Here is a 14,325-nt window from a genome sequence, read left to right as displayed (position 1 = left end):
ATGGTTTTATGTTTACGCGGCGCGATACGCAACGCAACGCGTAAAAAGACAGTATGAGTCATTATAATCAGTAATTATGTCCCCACTGATGCAACAAATGCCTCGTTTGTAATGGGTTTTATTGTTTTTGTCTTGTCGCGCCGGGACACAGGGCATCACAATATGGTAGGGGCGTAACATTTCCGTCACACGCTTGAGGTATTCAGCCAATCACAACGCACTGGATAGCTGGCCAATCACAGCACACCTCGCTTTTTCAGACCGATGAGCTTTGTAAAAATTGCCGCGTTTCAGAAAGGAGGGGCACAGAGCAGAAACAATAATGTACATTATGTGGAAAATAATGTGTTTTTTGTGCCTTAAACCGTATAAACACATTGCATTACACCAAATACACAACATAATGTTCTTTTTAGCAACATCATATAACCCCTTTAAAACACTAATGATTTCATGCTACTCTTAAATGAAATATTTGGCAAGTCTCAAAATGAATATCCATTTCCATACTGTTCATTATAAAGTTGTGATGGCTAAATTCACTTATTTATTTCAGTTTTTTATTTTATTTTTTGACACATAAGTATAGAATTTTAACATCAGCTTTAGTCAGAGATTTGTCTGTTCTGCAACAGGGACGATAAATAATACTTTTTTGTCCGTGTGAAATGATTATATCATACCTCCTTCATGTGTATCCTTGTTGGCGGCCTTCTTCCACGGTTCCCCTTCGGTCGGTTCCGTGTAACATGTTCTAAAGAGCAGCTTTCATCAACTTTTACCTGATATTTAAAACATAAAAAATAAGAATCTGTAACTATATCCATGTTCATTCATGCAACACCATATTTATTCAGGAAGATCATGCTGTGTTCATTAAAAAAATTAAAAATTCATATATGGCCATTGTAAATATTTTTATTTTCAGTCATGGTGTTATTTATGTGCGTGTGTCTTTAAAAATCACAGTAAAATTTTACAGGTGAACAATAAACAGTACCTCATCAAAAATTGTGTTCTTTGCCTTATTGATTCCTTCACTGAGTGCCTTGATCCAGGCCTCTTTCTCTTCAGGAGTTTGTGCCTGAAGTTTGACATCTTGGACCTAAAATGAACACAACAAATTTCTATGAAGTCATAGAAACTAGTATGACATGCATAAACATGAATAAAACACTGAAAAAATGACAGATTCAGTTGCACATGCTAATCCTATTTTGCTTTTCTGTACGAAATAAAATTAGGAAATAACCCAAGCATCTAGTATTATGTTGGATCACAAGCATTACCCGCCAGACCACATTTTAACAATTACATTCAGTGCAGTATAAAGAGTTCATTAAAGATCCAGTTTTAGTTTTGAAACTTCATTAAAATGAAACGGGAAAATACAGAGTGATTTGTCCGTAGGATGTCCCGTTGTTCAGTTAGGTTTATATAAAGTGTGTCTAGCATCCTGTATATTGCCAGACTCAGCATGAGTCTCCGAAGTGCACTTCACCCTAAAAAAATAAAAAGGGAAGAAAAGATTTATGTACTTAGAGTAGGGTGTGTCTAAAATATTTGTGAAACAGGAGGGTTTGGACTCTCTTAAATCTTTAAACTCTTTTCAAGAACTAGAGTACGTGAGGTTTAGTTATAAAATAAAACACTAGGCTGTGGTGTCTGACTCATTCAGCTGGCTGGTCACAGTATTCAGGAGGAAAAAGTGACATGCTCGTCTGGCTGCTCTTCACACACACACACACACACACACACACACACACATTTTCTCCTCTAGAGAAGTCTCTTGACATCTGCTGAGCTCTTTGCAGTTCGCCAACGCTTCGCTCTCATCATCTGTTAGTAATAATGCATATTTCGCCTGTTAGGTATCTTCCGCATTTCTCAAGTCCTCTCCCCACCTCCAAGACTCTGGATTCATTGTTATAGTGTACAGTAAACAATGAATATATACAGACTATTCCAAAGAACTATACCACCAGGTAAAGAATAAATTAGGTTGTAATAGATATGAGCTCATGGAGCAGTATGACACACTGTGTGTGTGTGTGTGTGTGTGTCCAAAAGTTATGACATATCATGTGCAATACAGTACACACACACTGCTCAGGATGAAGCCATCATTTACCATCAACTCTAACGCGTCAGCAAACAAAGGTTTGACGGGTAAAACAATCCAGCAGTCTACAAGCTCAAAGTGAAGCTAATCTCACAAATATTTCACCGCAGAACAAAAAGACACTGAATGCTTGTACATTTTCTAAAAGTGCAATGCCCTTAAAACTGTATCTGAGTCAATGACATGATGCTCCTTTTAACATGTCTATTAATTTTCAAACATACATTAAAAATGTAGTTCATACAGACAATGACTTCAATACACCTCTTCTATTATTAATATGCTTTCAATTTCTGAACTAAAATGCATTTCTGTGGAGCTTAACATCAAAGATTATATGTTGGTGAAACCATCTGGTACTGCCATTAAAAGATGGAAATAAGAACAAACAATCATTATTTATTTAAAAATACAAGTTTTAAAACATTCTTATTATAATCCTGCCTGTGTGTCAAGGTTAGTAAGTCCATTAAAAATATCAGATAATTTGAACTTATGACATTGTGGTGATGAGAGTGCTTGTGGTTGTCAGATCTCAGATGGATAACAACTAGAAAATATTACAACATTTTATTCAGGATTCAAAAATGCATGATATTTGACAATAGATACCTATATATTAGATGAAAAACTTAAACTTGCTTCGTCAAGTTTAATCTGAAATATTAAAATATCCAAAACTGAAATAAAGGATTTAGAAAAAATTTCATTTGAACCTAAAAAAAAATAAAAATGAAAACTACTTTAAAAATAGAAAAATAAAAGCTAATACAAAATATTAATAAATAATATAATAGTATATAAACACTAAAATAAAAAGTATATAAATACTATAACAACACTGTTATGTAAAAATTATATTTTTTATTATTTTTAGAGTCATTAAATCGAAACTTTCTTTAAAAAAATCAAAAACTAACATTAAAACAAAGATTACATAAAGAAAAAAAAACTTAGTTTAGAACATGTGTTTTCCTTTTATCGTCTCAAACATCCTTATTCATCAGTGACTATATTTTAACACTCTACATATAGTCTACAGAGGAAAATCCACTTTTCACTAGAAAGTGAACAAATTATGGTTTGTGGCTGTTTTGATATACCACAAGTATTTGCGTAGTTATACAGGAAAGCATGCCTCTGCATTTCTGAATATATAAACACTAGGACAGGAAATGATGCCTTGCTAAAGGTTGTCTTGCGTTTCACACTATGACTGTGTTAACATCTTTTTTAACCTTGAGTAAAGGCCACTTTTATCAAAAAGTCAGCAACATTTTTAAACCTGGGTTATTAAACCTAGACTAAAGGTGTCAAAAGGTTACTACAGTGCCAAAGATTTATATCATGAATTACCAACTCATGATAAAGTATAAATCATGTGAAAAATAACCCTGGGTGAAGACATGTAACACAGGATGTTTATCATTTTTTATCTCAAATTTTATACAAGTGTTGCAATATTTGACACCAAGCATAAAGGCAAAACACCACTCATGCAATAGGCGACCTTTCACACACGTTCTGCCATTATTTCAAGCAGTGAAGTGTCACAGAGCATGAGGCAGGAGTAATTGGCTCATCGTTGGTCATGTGTCCGTTCAGATATGTGTCTGATTCATTAGACTCAGTACAATGACCTAGTGTGCCTCTAGTGCGTGCCATATTGAACTACTGACGTCACGACTGCAAGCCAGCCATCGACGACTGTGTATTGCATTGTCATCCTACTGTGAGCCACTCTTTATATCACACACAAAGGGAATGGTAGACTGATATATTTGACGTGGTGCAGCACTGAAAAGTTAATTATTACCTTGTTACCACACTTGGGGCTTCGTATTAGTACCAGTCTGTGTTTCTTCTTGAAAGGACTCTTTAACTCGTGGCAAGTGTGGTAGTTGTCCAAGTCCAGTTTCTCCAGGCATGTTGTCAATTCCTGCACGAAAAATGGAAAAATGTTCTTATTTGTAAAAGGATAAACCAGAGGAAAATTGTATAGTTCAGAGGTTGTTCAATAGAGTTTAGTTATGTTTTATTTAAAGGAAAAGTTTACCCAAATATGAAAATTCTGTCATCATTTACACACTCTCACATTGTTTCAAACATGTATGGCTTTCTTTCTTCCATGGAAACCAAAAGGATATAGTTAGCAGAATGTTCATACTGCATAAGGACTAAAATATTCTTGTGCACTACATTGCAAATTGTTGAGATTATATTTATTTTTGCATGTTATACAGATGAAGAAGAGTCATATAGATTTAAAAAGACGGTGATGAGTAAATGGAGACAGAATTTTCATTTATTGGTATTATCTTTGTCCCAGATGCAGAGTTATTATCGTTAAATAAAATTAAACTGACACTGTTAAAAGCATTTTTGTTAACTGAAATAAATCTGGAATAAAAAGTAGTATAAACATTGGATGAAAAACAAACTAATTGAAAATTAGGAATGTTGACTTGGCACCTAAATGAAATAATTTTAAGCAGTGAAAATAAAATACAAATAAATTCAACATAATTAGAAATATATATAAAAAAAAACTGATCAAATTGACAAAAGCACATAAAATTAATACAAATTCAACTAAAATTATTAAAAAATAAAATATAAAACTAATTCAAAATATTACTACAATAGTGTATACATAACACTAAAATAACACTGCTCAGATGTTTCTTCTAAAACTCCTCATGGAAGAACAATGACTAAATTAGTTCTTTGTTCACAATAAGAGTACAAAGCTATTTGATTTATTTATTTTGTGAATCAATTTTAAATGTCTGGATGAAGCATGGATGGCTAACAATTAATTTAAATACTTTCTGCTTTGCAATTAGGATGGAAATAAAAAAATCATTCATCCCAAAACAAAAACTAGCTTTCTAGAAAATTTGTGCCGAGTACAAACAAGTATAATTCATCAGTGCATATTAATCTTATGGGGGGAAAAGCCTATTGCTGTAATTTTCCATCAAAACGTCATGACTTTCTCTATCTGTAACAAGACTTGTTTTCAGTTGAAACAGGAGGCTACACACTCTATTTTTAGCCGATGTAATTGTTAAACCAGTGTTAAACAACAACAGCCAAATAGCTATTGATAAAAGTCATTTTAGCAATGGTATGATGGACCACTTTACAATCCAATTCACTCCCAATGGATATACAATCATGCCCCAACCAACATTTTTTCATGGGCAATAACATTTTCTCAGAAATCCATGTAATTCTGAAAGTACAGTGGGGTGGTTTCATGTTGACTTCATATCTATGTTTCATCATGATTTAGCAGACTTACCTCATTCTCATAGACCGCAATCACTGTCCGTTCCAGCTGAACGTATCGGTCCTTGTAGCTGCTCAAGAACTTCCCTGAAGACTTCTTCAACCAGCCGGCCTTCCCAGCGCTCGTCACCTCTTTGGGCTTGGCTGGCTCCTCTTTCACACCCTGTTTTGGAAAGAAAGGAGCAAATCAGCATTGCTTAGTGAACCAAAATTTCCAGCGCGAGCATTCCTTCAAGGGGAAGATGAAGGTAGCGGATAGATTATCATTTTTTGGCCGGCATATGGGTTTCATGCGACCTTCAACACCTTTTCAAATTTAATAGAAAGGACAGATAATGCCTTATTTCCACATCTGCTCCGTTTCATTTTTTACAGCCTTCTCATGACATTTGGGCATCTTATCTGTATTTATTATTCAGCACGTAATTACTGGCATTTGTTAAGGAAAGAATTACTATTATTATTTTTCATAATTTAAAGTTAGAGATTTAACAATCACTAACCTGCAGAACTGAACTTTGAAGGTGTACTTTAACGTTTTAAGTGATCAGACTTATGATTCTCCCTTTTTAATTACATTATAGCAGGCTTATTATTGTTAACAAAAATTAAAATAAAAAACATTTTTGTTCATTAAAATAAATCTGATATAAAATAAGGATTAAATAATAGATGAAAAACTAGATGAAAATTTTAAATGAAATCCGAATTATTATCGTTAACTAAAACTAAACCAATAAAACATTTGCATTACTTGAAATAAAATAAATGTTAACTGAAATAAAATAAAATATAAAAAAAGCATTTCATTTCAGCGAGTTGCCAATTAAGGCAAAATGTCATGTTTGTTTAGTTTAAGTTGAAATACTAAAATAAATACATCTAAATAAACTAATAACTAAATAACTAAAACAAACTACAGACATATTTTAAAAAAACCTAATAAAAATGACAAAATCACACAAGAAACTAAAATGGAAATATAAAATATATTTAAAAAAATCTAATTCAAAATATTAACAAAAACTATAGTATCAAAGATACTAAAATAATGATAGTAATATTAAAAAAATAAAAATTACAAAAGCACAAAACTAAATTGATAAAAATGAAACTAAAATTATAATAAAATTGAAAATAAAAGTAAAAGATAATTCAAAATATTGATTAAAACTATAACAGTACATAAAAAAACTAATGCATTGAACACTGCATTGAAATAGGGATTTGTGCCAGAATGTGGGATAACAAGCAACAACCTAGCAACCCCTAGAACAGCTTAGCAACTGCATATCAATGCACTCCATTACCGTTACCTAAGCACCACACACAATTCCTTAAGAAAATGTACAAAAAAAACGGTTCTAACCATCATGCCTATGACAGTGAAAAGTCACAGGCGAGTATAGTTGTACGCATTTTTTTTTTAAGTTTTGCAATTATTATTAAATTAAAAAATCAAATGCAGCCCAATGCAGCTGTATTTAGAATTCCCCGGAATTTTCAATAGGAGTCTATGCGAGGAAATTCCTCAGGATGTCTCTTTAGAGGGTCATTGAGCTGTTTTTCCACTTTCACTGGGCCTTTGGAAAGAGCAGCGTGCGCTAGAGAAGGTGCAGCTGTCCGAGGGAGGAAAACCTGCAGAATAATAGGAGCAGCACTGTGCCATGACTTTCTCACACTGCCCTGTCCGGGAAACCACCAGGTCACTCGTACCCTCGCAGCGTCTGCGCCGAGGGAGGGGGACGGAGCGCGAGGCGGCTCTTTGTTTTTCTCCTTCTGTTTGTGTGTAAATTGGAGCAGAACACACGGCACATCACAACACAACACACTCGCTGGAGAGAGACTCTGGGTGGGACGGAAAAATCTGTATTGTGAAAAAACACAGTGGAGCCAATTTGGACCTACAAATGAGAGCAGAGTGAGACAGAGCATAAAGTGTTTTAAAGCATATGATAGAACAGGAAAGAAGCCAAAACATACGCTAAGCTCGCGTTGATCAAACAGGAACTTGCAGTGCTAGATGAGATAATTTAAGAAAGTGAGAAGTTTCATTGGTGTCTGCTGAGGCATGCATCAGTGTTGCTGTTGCTCATACTAGGGTTTGGGGTTTGCTCAGGTCATTTACACCAGCATAACTCGTTCCCACACATTTGTGCTATGAACACGAATGTGAAAGTGATCAGATATATGATTTTCTTTTGGTGGTTGACAAAATTAGCCAAAAAATGCATTGATGGAAGAACTATCTTGGGAGCAGAATATCATAGAGACTTTAGGGTCTGGGCTCCTCTGACTTGGACTTAAAAACATCCACCTAGTAACAGGCCTAGAAACATTGCAGAAATGCACTGAAGAAAACCTTCCAAAACATCCAAACAATGTGTCTAAAGTATGCATGAGCAAGAGCAGAAATTATTTGACCAATTAATACATATTTAATTATTACATTTGGATTTTCACAAAACTTGATCATGCAATCAAGAAAAGCACACAAAAATGTTTAAAGGAAGTGAATAGTAATAATAATAATAAATGAGACAAAGACATAAAAACAATATGTAATATATAGTATTAAAGTAACAATAATATTAATTATTATTAGTAGTAGTAGAAGTAACATTAGTAATTATTATTAATAATAATTTTATTAAGCTCCATTAACGTTTTAAAGGCAGTTTACATAAGACATAAATGATAATAATACAATAATAATAATAATAATATTATTGTTAATTGTATATATTATTGTTTTTAAAGGCAGTTTACATGAGACAAAGACAAAAACAATATATAATATAAAATAATTATTATTATTATCGTTAGTAGTAATAGAAGTAGTTATTATTAATAATAATATTACGATTAATAATAATAATAATTTTATAAAGCTCCTTTAAACTTTTCAAGGCAGTTTACATAAGACAGACATAAATAAAAATAACATAATAATAATAAAATTATTATATTGTTAATTGTATACATCATTGTTTTTAAATGCAGTTAACATGAGACAAAGACGTAAAAACAATCTGTAATATAATATAATATAATATTAATATTAAAACACTAGATATAAGCAGTATAATAATAATAATAATAACAGCAAGTATTATTTGTAGTAGCATTATTATATATTTCTATTAATTATAATAATTTTTTAAAGCTTCCTTGAAGTTTAAGACAGTTTAAGTTAGACATAAAAAACTATATTTATTATATAAAAATACTATAAAAGTAAAAATAGTAAAGGGAAATAAAAGAATTAAACGTTCAACAATACATATAATGTATTGTTGAACCATATTCAGTTTCTAATGCTGAATATGGTAGAAGATCCGTGCAAAAACTCCACATAACTCTGCATGATTGTTTAGTGAGACACACTTTAGCCATCATGTGTCTCATATACATATACATGCACAGCTCTATCTGGGTCAGATATCAGAGCCCTGGTCTGGCTCTATCTAAATATGAATCATCTGTGCGCTTCTTCCCAAGACCTCACTGCAGCCCAGACCAGAGCGACTCAACTTGTTCAAAGACTCACACTGCACATTTAGGCAAGCATCTAACAAATCCAAACAAATGGAAACCTGTCCTCTTAAACAACTGTTGCAGTATCTTTATAGTATATTTGCAAAATCTCAATCAGGGAAGTGTAAAACATGAATGCCAAGCAGGGAAGTATAAAAGAGGAAATAGTAACCAACGTTAGCGAATTTACAGGAATTAAGTATTCTTGCTACACTAGTCCTCCTTACCGCTAGAGTTTAACAAAAAAGGGTAGAGAAGGGACAATAGTCAATGTGAAACCAGGTCGCTCCTAACAAAGAAAGAATCAATAGGAATGTGCAAGTGCTTTTGCATGGTGGGAGCATAGTGTGGCGTAAACTCGGGGCCAGAATGTAAAAGTTGCAGGTTTGAGCCCTTCAAGGAAACAGCCATGAGCTTTGACCATTGTAACCTTGAGCAAGACAGCAAACAACGGGTCGCTCTCAGCTTCAGACAGCATGCGGACAGACAGACCACCCACAGTCCATTCACTGACCGTCCCATGCATGTTGCACACAAACATTTCTAAAGCAGCAAATAAACTATCCATGAGCATTGTGTTTTCTGGCTGAAAAATAAATATTACATACACTACCATTCAAAAGTAACACTTTTAATGTTTTAAAAATAATGTTTTAAGGTCTCTTATGCTCACCAAGGCTGCATTTATTTGATCAATATTCAGAAATATTATTGCAATTTCAAATAACTGTTTTCTATTTGATTATATTGCAAAATGTAATTTATTCCTGTGATTAAAGCTGAATTTTCCACATCATTACTCCAGTCTTCAGAGTCACATGATCCTTCAGAAATCATTCTAATATGCTGATTTGCTGCTCAAGAAACATTTCTGATTATTATTAATGTTGAAAACAGTTATGCTGCTTAATGTATTTTTGTGTTAACTGATATTTTTTCCAAAATAATTTTTTTGTAACATTATAAAATCTAATTAAATGTAATATACAATACTTATTTAGCATCCTCCTTGCTAAATAAAAGTATACATTTCTTGCTGTATAGAAATTTCATTTGAATGGCAGTGTATTATTTTTGGACGGACAGAATTACAAATGCTACAAATATTTCTGCTCATTCATTTTCATGCGGTTGTGCAATTATTGTTTTTAATAGTTTTTTTTATTGACTAGTTCATGTTATTCTAAAAAAGTAATTAATTACTAGTTGCTAATTACATCTTTAATAGTATAATTAGATTACTAATTACTCTCTCTAAAAAGTACTGCATTACTTATTGCATTACTTTCTAAATCCCACATTAACCTCGGACTATAGTTGAACAATACAACGATAGACATGAAACAGTTCTTTCAAATAAATGTAAAATTGCATAAATTATTCCTAACTGACCTAACTTTAAAGTATTTAAAGGGAGAAGGTTACCTTAAAAACATACATTTCAACATTAGATGATATATTCTGTTAAATCCACTATAGCCTTTTATAGAATTGTTCTATAGTCCATACAGTATTTAGTAACTATATAATTTACAGAAAAATTAACAGTAATCCCTTATTTTACTTTTTATAGGGAAGAGTAATTAAATTACAGTAATTAATTACTTAGTAATGCATTACACCCAACACTGTTTACCAGCCAATAAATGTCACATAAAAACAAAATTATCTGTGGTTGGTCGCTTTACATGACGGTCAGACAGTCTCTTCCAGTGTAAGTAGGCGGATCTTGACCAAAACAAGCTGCAAAGTGATGCAGACATTGCGCTGATAGTGATAAGATAAATGACTACAAAAATGGCACACAAGCGCTCTTTTACTGCTGATGCTTTTAAAAGTTTACGACAAGCTGAAAAGACGAGGGCAGCCTCATTAAGAGCTTCATTAGGAGGTAAACACTGGGTGATCTTCATAAAAAAACAGTGAACAGTGAAAAGTATTTTCATGGCTCTCTGAAGTAAATAAACCACAGATGCAGCCCCACAACAACCAAAATTTACTGTGACCACAACAGCTGCTCTTTGTCTTAACGTCACATTAAATTGGGTATGTTTTTCCATGCTGTCATTATGTTCACATAAATATGGCATCAAATTGGCCGTGATGTACACAAAGGCCATTCAGGCACAAATGGATTCCTTGACACAAACATCTGTCACTATTCATCTCGATTCACATTTCAACTTCAGATACTTCTGTTTTAATAAATGACAACCAAGACAAGGTAATGTCGTCTTATCAAAGCTCAATAAAGATACTAGCTGTGTCTGTGTAGTGTGTACATTACATATTAGCAGTGTGGGTTTTCAGCTCTGCCCTCCAGCACCACTGACCAATGTTACTTCCTCATTTCAGTGAGCATTTCCTCAAACTACTGTTTCACATAGTAAGAGGATCTTTTCACAGAAATCTATGTTGACAGACAGACAGACAGACAGATAGATAGATAGACAAGACAGATAGATAGACAAGACAGACAGACAGACGGCTCGCAAAATCGCTAGCCCGACGTCCCGGGGCTATTGTGTTTTCCAGTCGGGCTACCAAAATGTATCACCACTCTGCCCGACGGGCCATCTTAAATGCAGATCTCCCGCGGGTCCTTAAAAACTCATAAAGTGAGTTGTATCAAACTTAAGGCCAAACATTTTTTTCAATACGTTAAATAGTATAAGAAATGTCTTAATTATAATTTCAAGAGGTCTTACAGTTGGGGACGGAAAGACAAGAGTCGCGATACGGCTGGATTAAATTTCAAAAGGCAATGATCAGTGTTGCCAACTTCTTTCAATGCAAAGTAGCTAAAGCCAGTTTGAAAAGTCGCTAAATATCGCTAGATGACATCATACGCTAATTAGCATATTCATTATGTCATCGCGTCGTATTTCCTTTTACATTTGTTTGCCTCTCTGTGCTCACATACTGTATTTTAATTTAGCCAAATTCTCAATAAAACGGTTTTCATTTATATAATTTACTGTTTCTGTTGTCAGTCAACGTGATAAATATGAAATAATGACTGAAATGTGGCCCTTTAAGACTACATAACCAGCGCTCCCTTCCAAGATGTTAATCTGCACAAAAATCCTGATTTATAATCGAGCCGTCGTCTGATGAAATCAAATACACATAACATAAGCAAAGACAAAGACAATTCCTGTGCCGTGTTTTCGGATATATTTGCATGTAAAATTAGAGAAGCAACATCATATCTATTTTAACTGAAAGTGCTGCTTCCATAGACTGTTGCTCCTCTCTGCCGCTCGCTGAACAGAGCAGAGAGAGAGAGAGGTGTACCTGCTGTGAAAGCAAGATCTCGCGCTCGTGCGGCAGTAAAAAAAAGAGAGACTCGCTAAGGTTTGTCCAAGAAGTCGCTAGATTTGTCGCTAGTTGCTTTTTTGGAAAAACGTCGCTAGGGGGGTATGAAAAGTCACTAAATCTAATGACACGGCGCGGATGTCTTTATTTGAATGTATCTGAAGGGAACCGACTGTCCTCAGAAACGTGTCGTTGGCATTTTAATTTAATTTGACCTATAATTCTTGATAAAGCAGCGTTTATGAGCGCGGAGCTGCTTTGTGTACAGCCGTTACCGGGGAAACCGCAATATTTTCTCAGCTAGCCAACAGGGGGCAATCAAAGATCCCGCAGCTTCACTTTTCAGGACGTGTGAGGCACACCCGGTCAGATCAATGCAAATATCAACTCTGTTTTTACGCAGCAAACACAGAGTTGTAAATGAGAAAGCAGTTAATGTGCCTTCTAAAAATCTAAACAATTAAGACAGTAATATTTATACATTTTAAATTGACAATTTATATGCTTGATTTATCCCTTTTCATAAAATCTTCTAAAGGCTGAAATGCTGTTGTATAAGATTTTTGTTTTTGTGAAAACCTGTATCTGAACTGTAAATCATGTAATTATTTATGGCTCAATACTGTGTTACCATAGACATTGTCCAACCCCACTCATACTGTGTTCATTTTACTTGTGCAGCTCTTAAAATGGGTCATAAATTGCCTGACTGCAGATACACTGTAAATAGTGAAATAAAATTCCTTCCTTCATATTTGTTGATATTTGTGTATTGAAAATATTTTTGATTGACATTTAAACTCCTATCTGATTTACTATATTAAAAAAAATATTTTTGGGCTAGTTAGATTAGATTTGGGCTAGTTAAATAAATTTTCGGGGTACCAAAATCTGAAGAGTACCTGCCTGAAGGGCTACCAGGGATTTTGAAATTTTGCAAGCCCTGAGATGATGGTATGATAGATAGATAGATAGATAGATAGATAGATAGATAGAAACATACAGATATTGACAGACAGACAGACAGACAGAAACATACAGATAGCTATTGACAGACAGACAGACAGACACAGACAGACAGATAGATAGAAACATACAGATAGATATTGACAGACAGATAAATAGATAGATAGACAGACAGACAGACAGACAGACAGACAGATAGATAGATAGATAGATAGATAGATAGATAGATCACACCCTAGTTGTTCAGACAGACATAGGCTAGACCCTGGATGGATGGAACATATTCAAAAACATATCTATCTATCTATCTATCTATCTATCGAAACAAAAAACAGTTAACAAACACAACGCTTGCCTTAGAAGGGTTGGATGCAGCTTCACTTCCTGGTACAGATCTAAAGCTACATCACCTCGATCTGATGAATAGAATATTAATAGTTCTTAACTAAGTCTGACTCTTTTGGATTTCACGACGAGTTTAATTTCAGTGCAGCACAAAAGACGCTTCAAATAAACAAGTGATGCAACCCACCATTTCAATACACGCAGTTCATTCACGCAAGAGAAAGAATAACAGTATCAGCACTTAACTAAGCCAAAGTTAAAGTAAAGTCAAGTGAGTTTTGCTTGATGTCGCCAATGATGAGGACTAAGAAGTTGTAACAGAGTTAAATTGTTTATATAACAATGCTTAAATGTTCAATTTCACCTTAAATGTTCAATAAAACATCGTCTGTACAGCGATAAAGAAAGATATGTGAAATACTCACATCTTCCATGATATAAAAACAAAGATCCCGTTATGCGCAAAAGAAAACGCTCGACGCAGGACTTTATCTGGGGTTAAAACTGTTGATCTGTCTTCGTCTCAACTTTCTCACATCCAACATGACGATGAAAACAAGGAACTGTGTATGAGGCTGAAATGTAACGGGACTCTGCTGCTCTTTTCCTCTTTCGACTTTCTGCAGTTACAAAGTTTGAGGCTTGAAAAAAAAAACTTTGGTTTCCGGTAAGTCCCCAAAAGCCTCTGCCGCTGCCAAGAGACACCACGGCCGCGTCTCAAAACACAGCGAGCTGCCTATCTA

The 14,325-nt window shown here is 34.1% G+C and overlaps 1 protein-coding gene across 1 annotated transcript in view; it reads right to left on the bottom strand.

Annotated features, from left to right (window-relative positions):
- Nucleotides 1-14,325, bottom strand: part of plekho2 (pleckstrin homology domain containing, family O member 2) — an 18,358-nt gene extending 4,033 nt beyond the window's left edge. Inside the window, exons 1-5 of the mRNA XM_016548387.1 lie at nt 14,008-14,325; nt 5,430-5,579; nt 3,939-4,061; nt 1,001-1,105; nt 684-782 (exon numbers count right to left, since the gene is read on the bottom strand). Of these exons, the coding sequence (XP_016403873.1) occupies nt 684-782; nt 1,001-1,105; nt 3,939-4,061; nt 5,430-5,579; nt 14,008-14,016 (486 nt within the window). The 5' untranslated portion in view covers nt 14,017-14,325. The remainder of the gene's footprint in view (nt 1-683; nt 783-1,000; nt 1,106-3,938; nt 4,062-5,429; nt 5,580-14,007) is intronic.

This window comes from Sinocyclocheilus rhinocerous, unplaced genomic scaffold (genome assembly GCF_001515625.1).
Source record: "Sinocyclocheilus rhinocerous isolate Xijiao unplaced genomic scaffold, SAMN03320098_v1.1 scaffold433, whole genome shotgun sequence".
Taxonomy (NCBI): Eukaryota; Metazoa; Chordata; class Actinopteri; order Cypriniformes; family Cyprinidae; genus Sinocyclocheilus; species Sinocyclocheilus rhinocerous.
The sequence above is the reverse complement of the archived record's forward strand: the minus strand, read 5'-3'. Positions and strand labels throughout refer to the sequence as shown.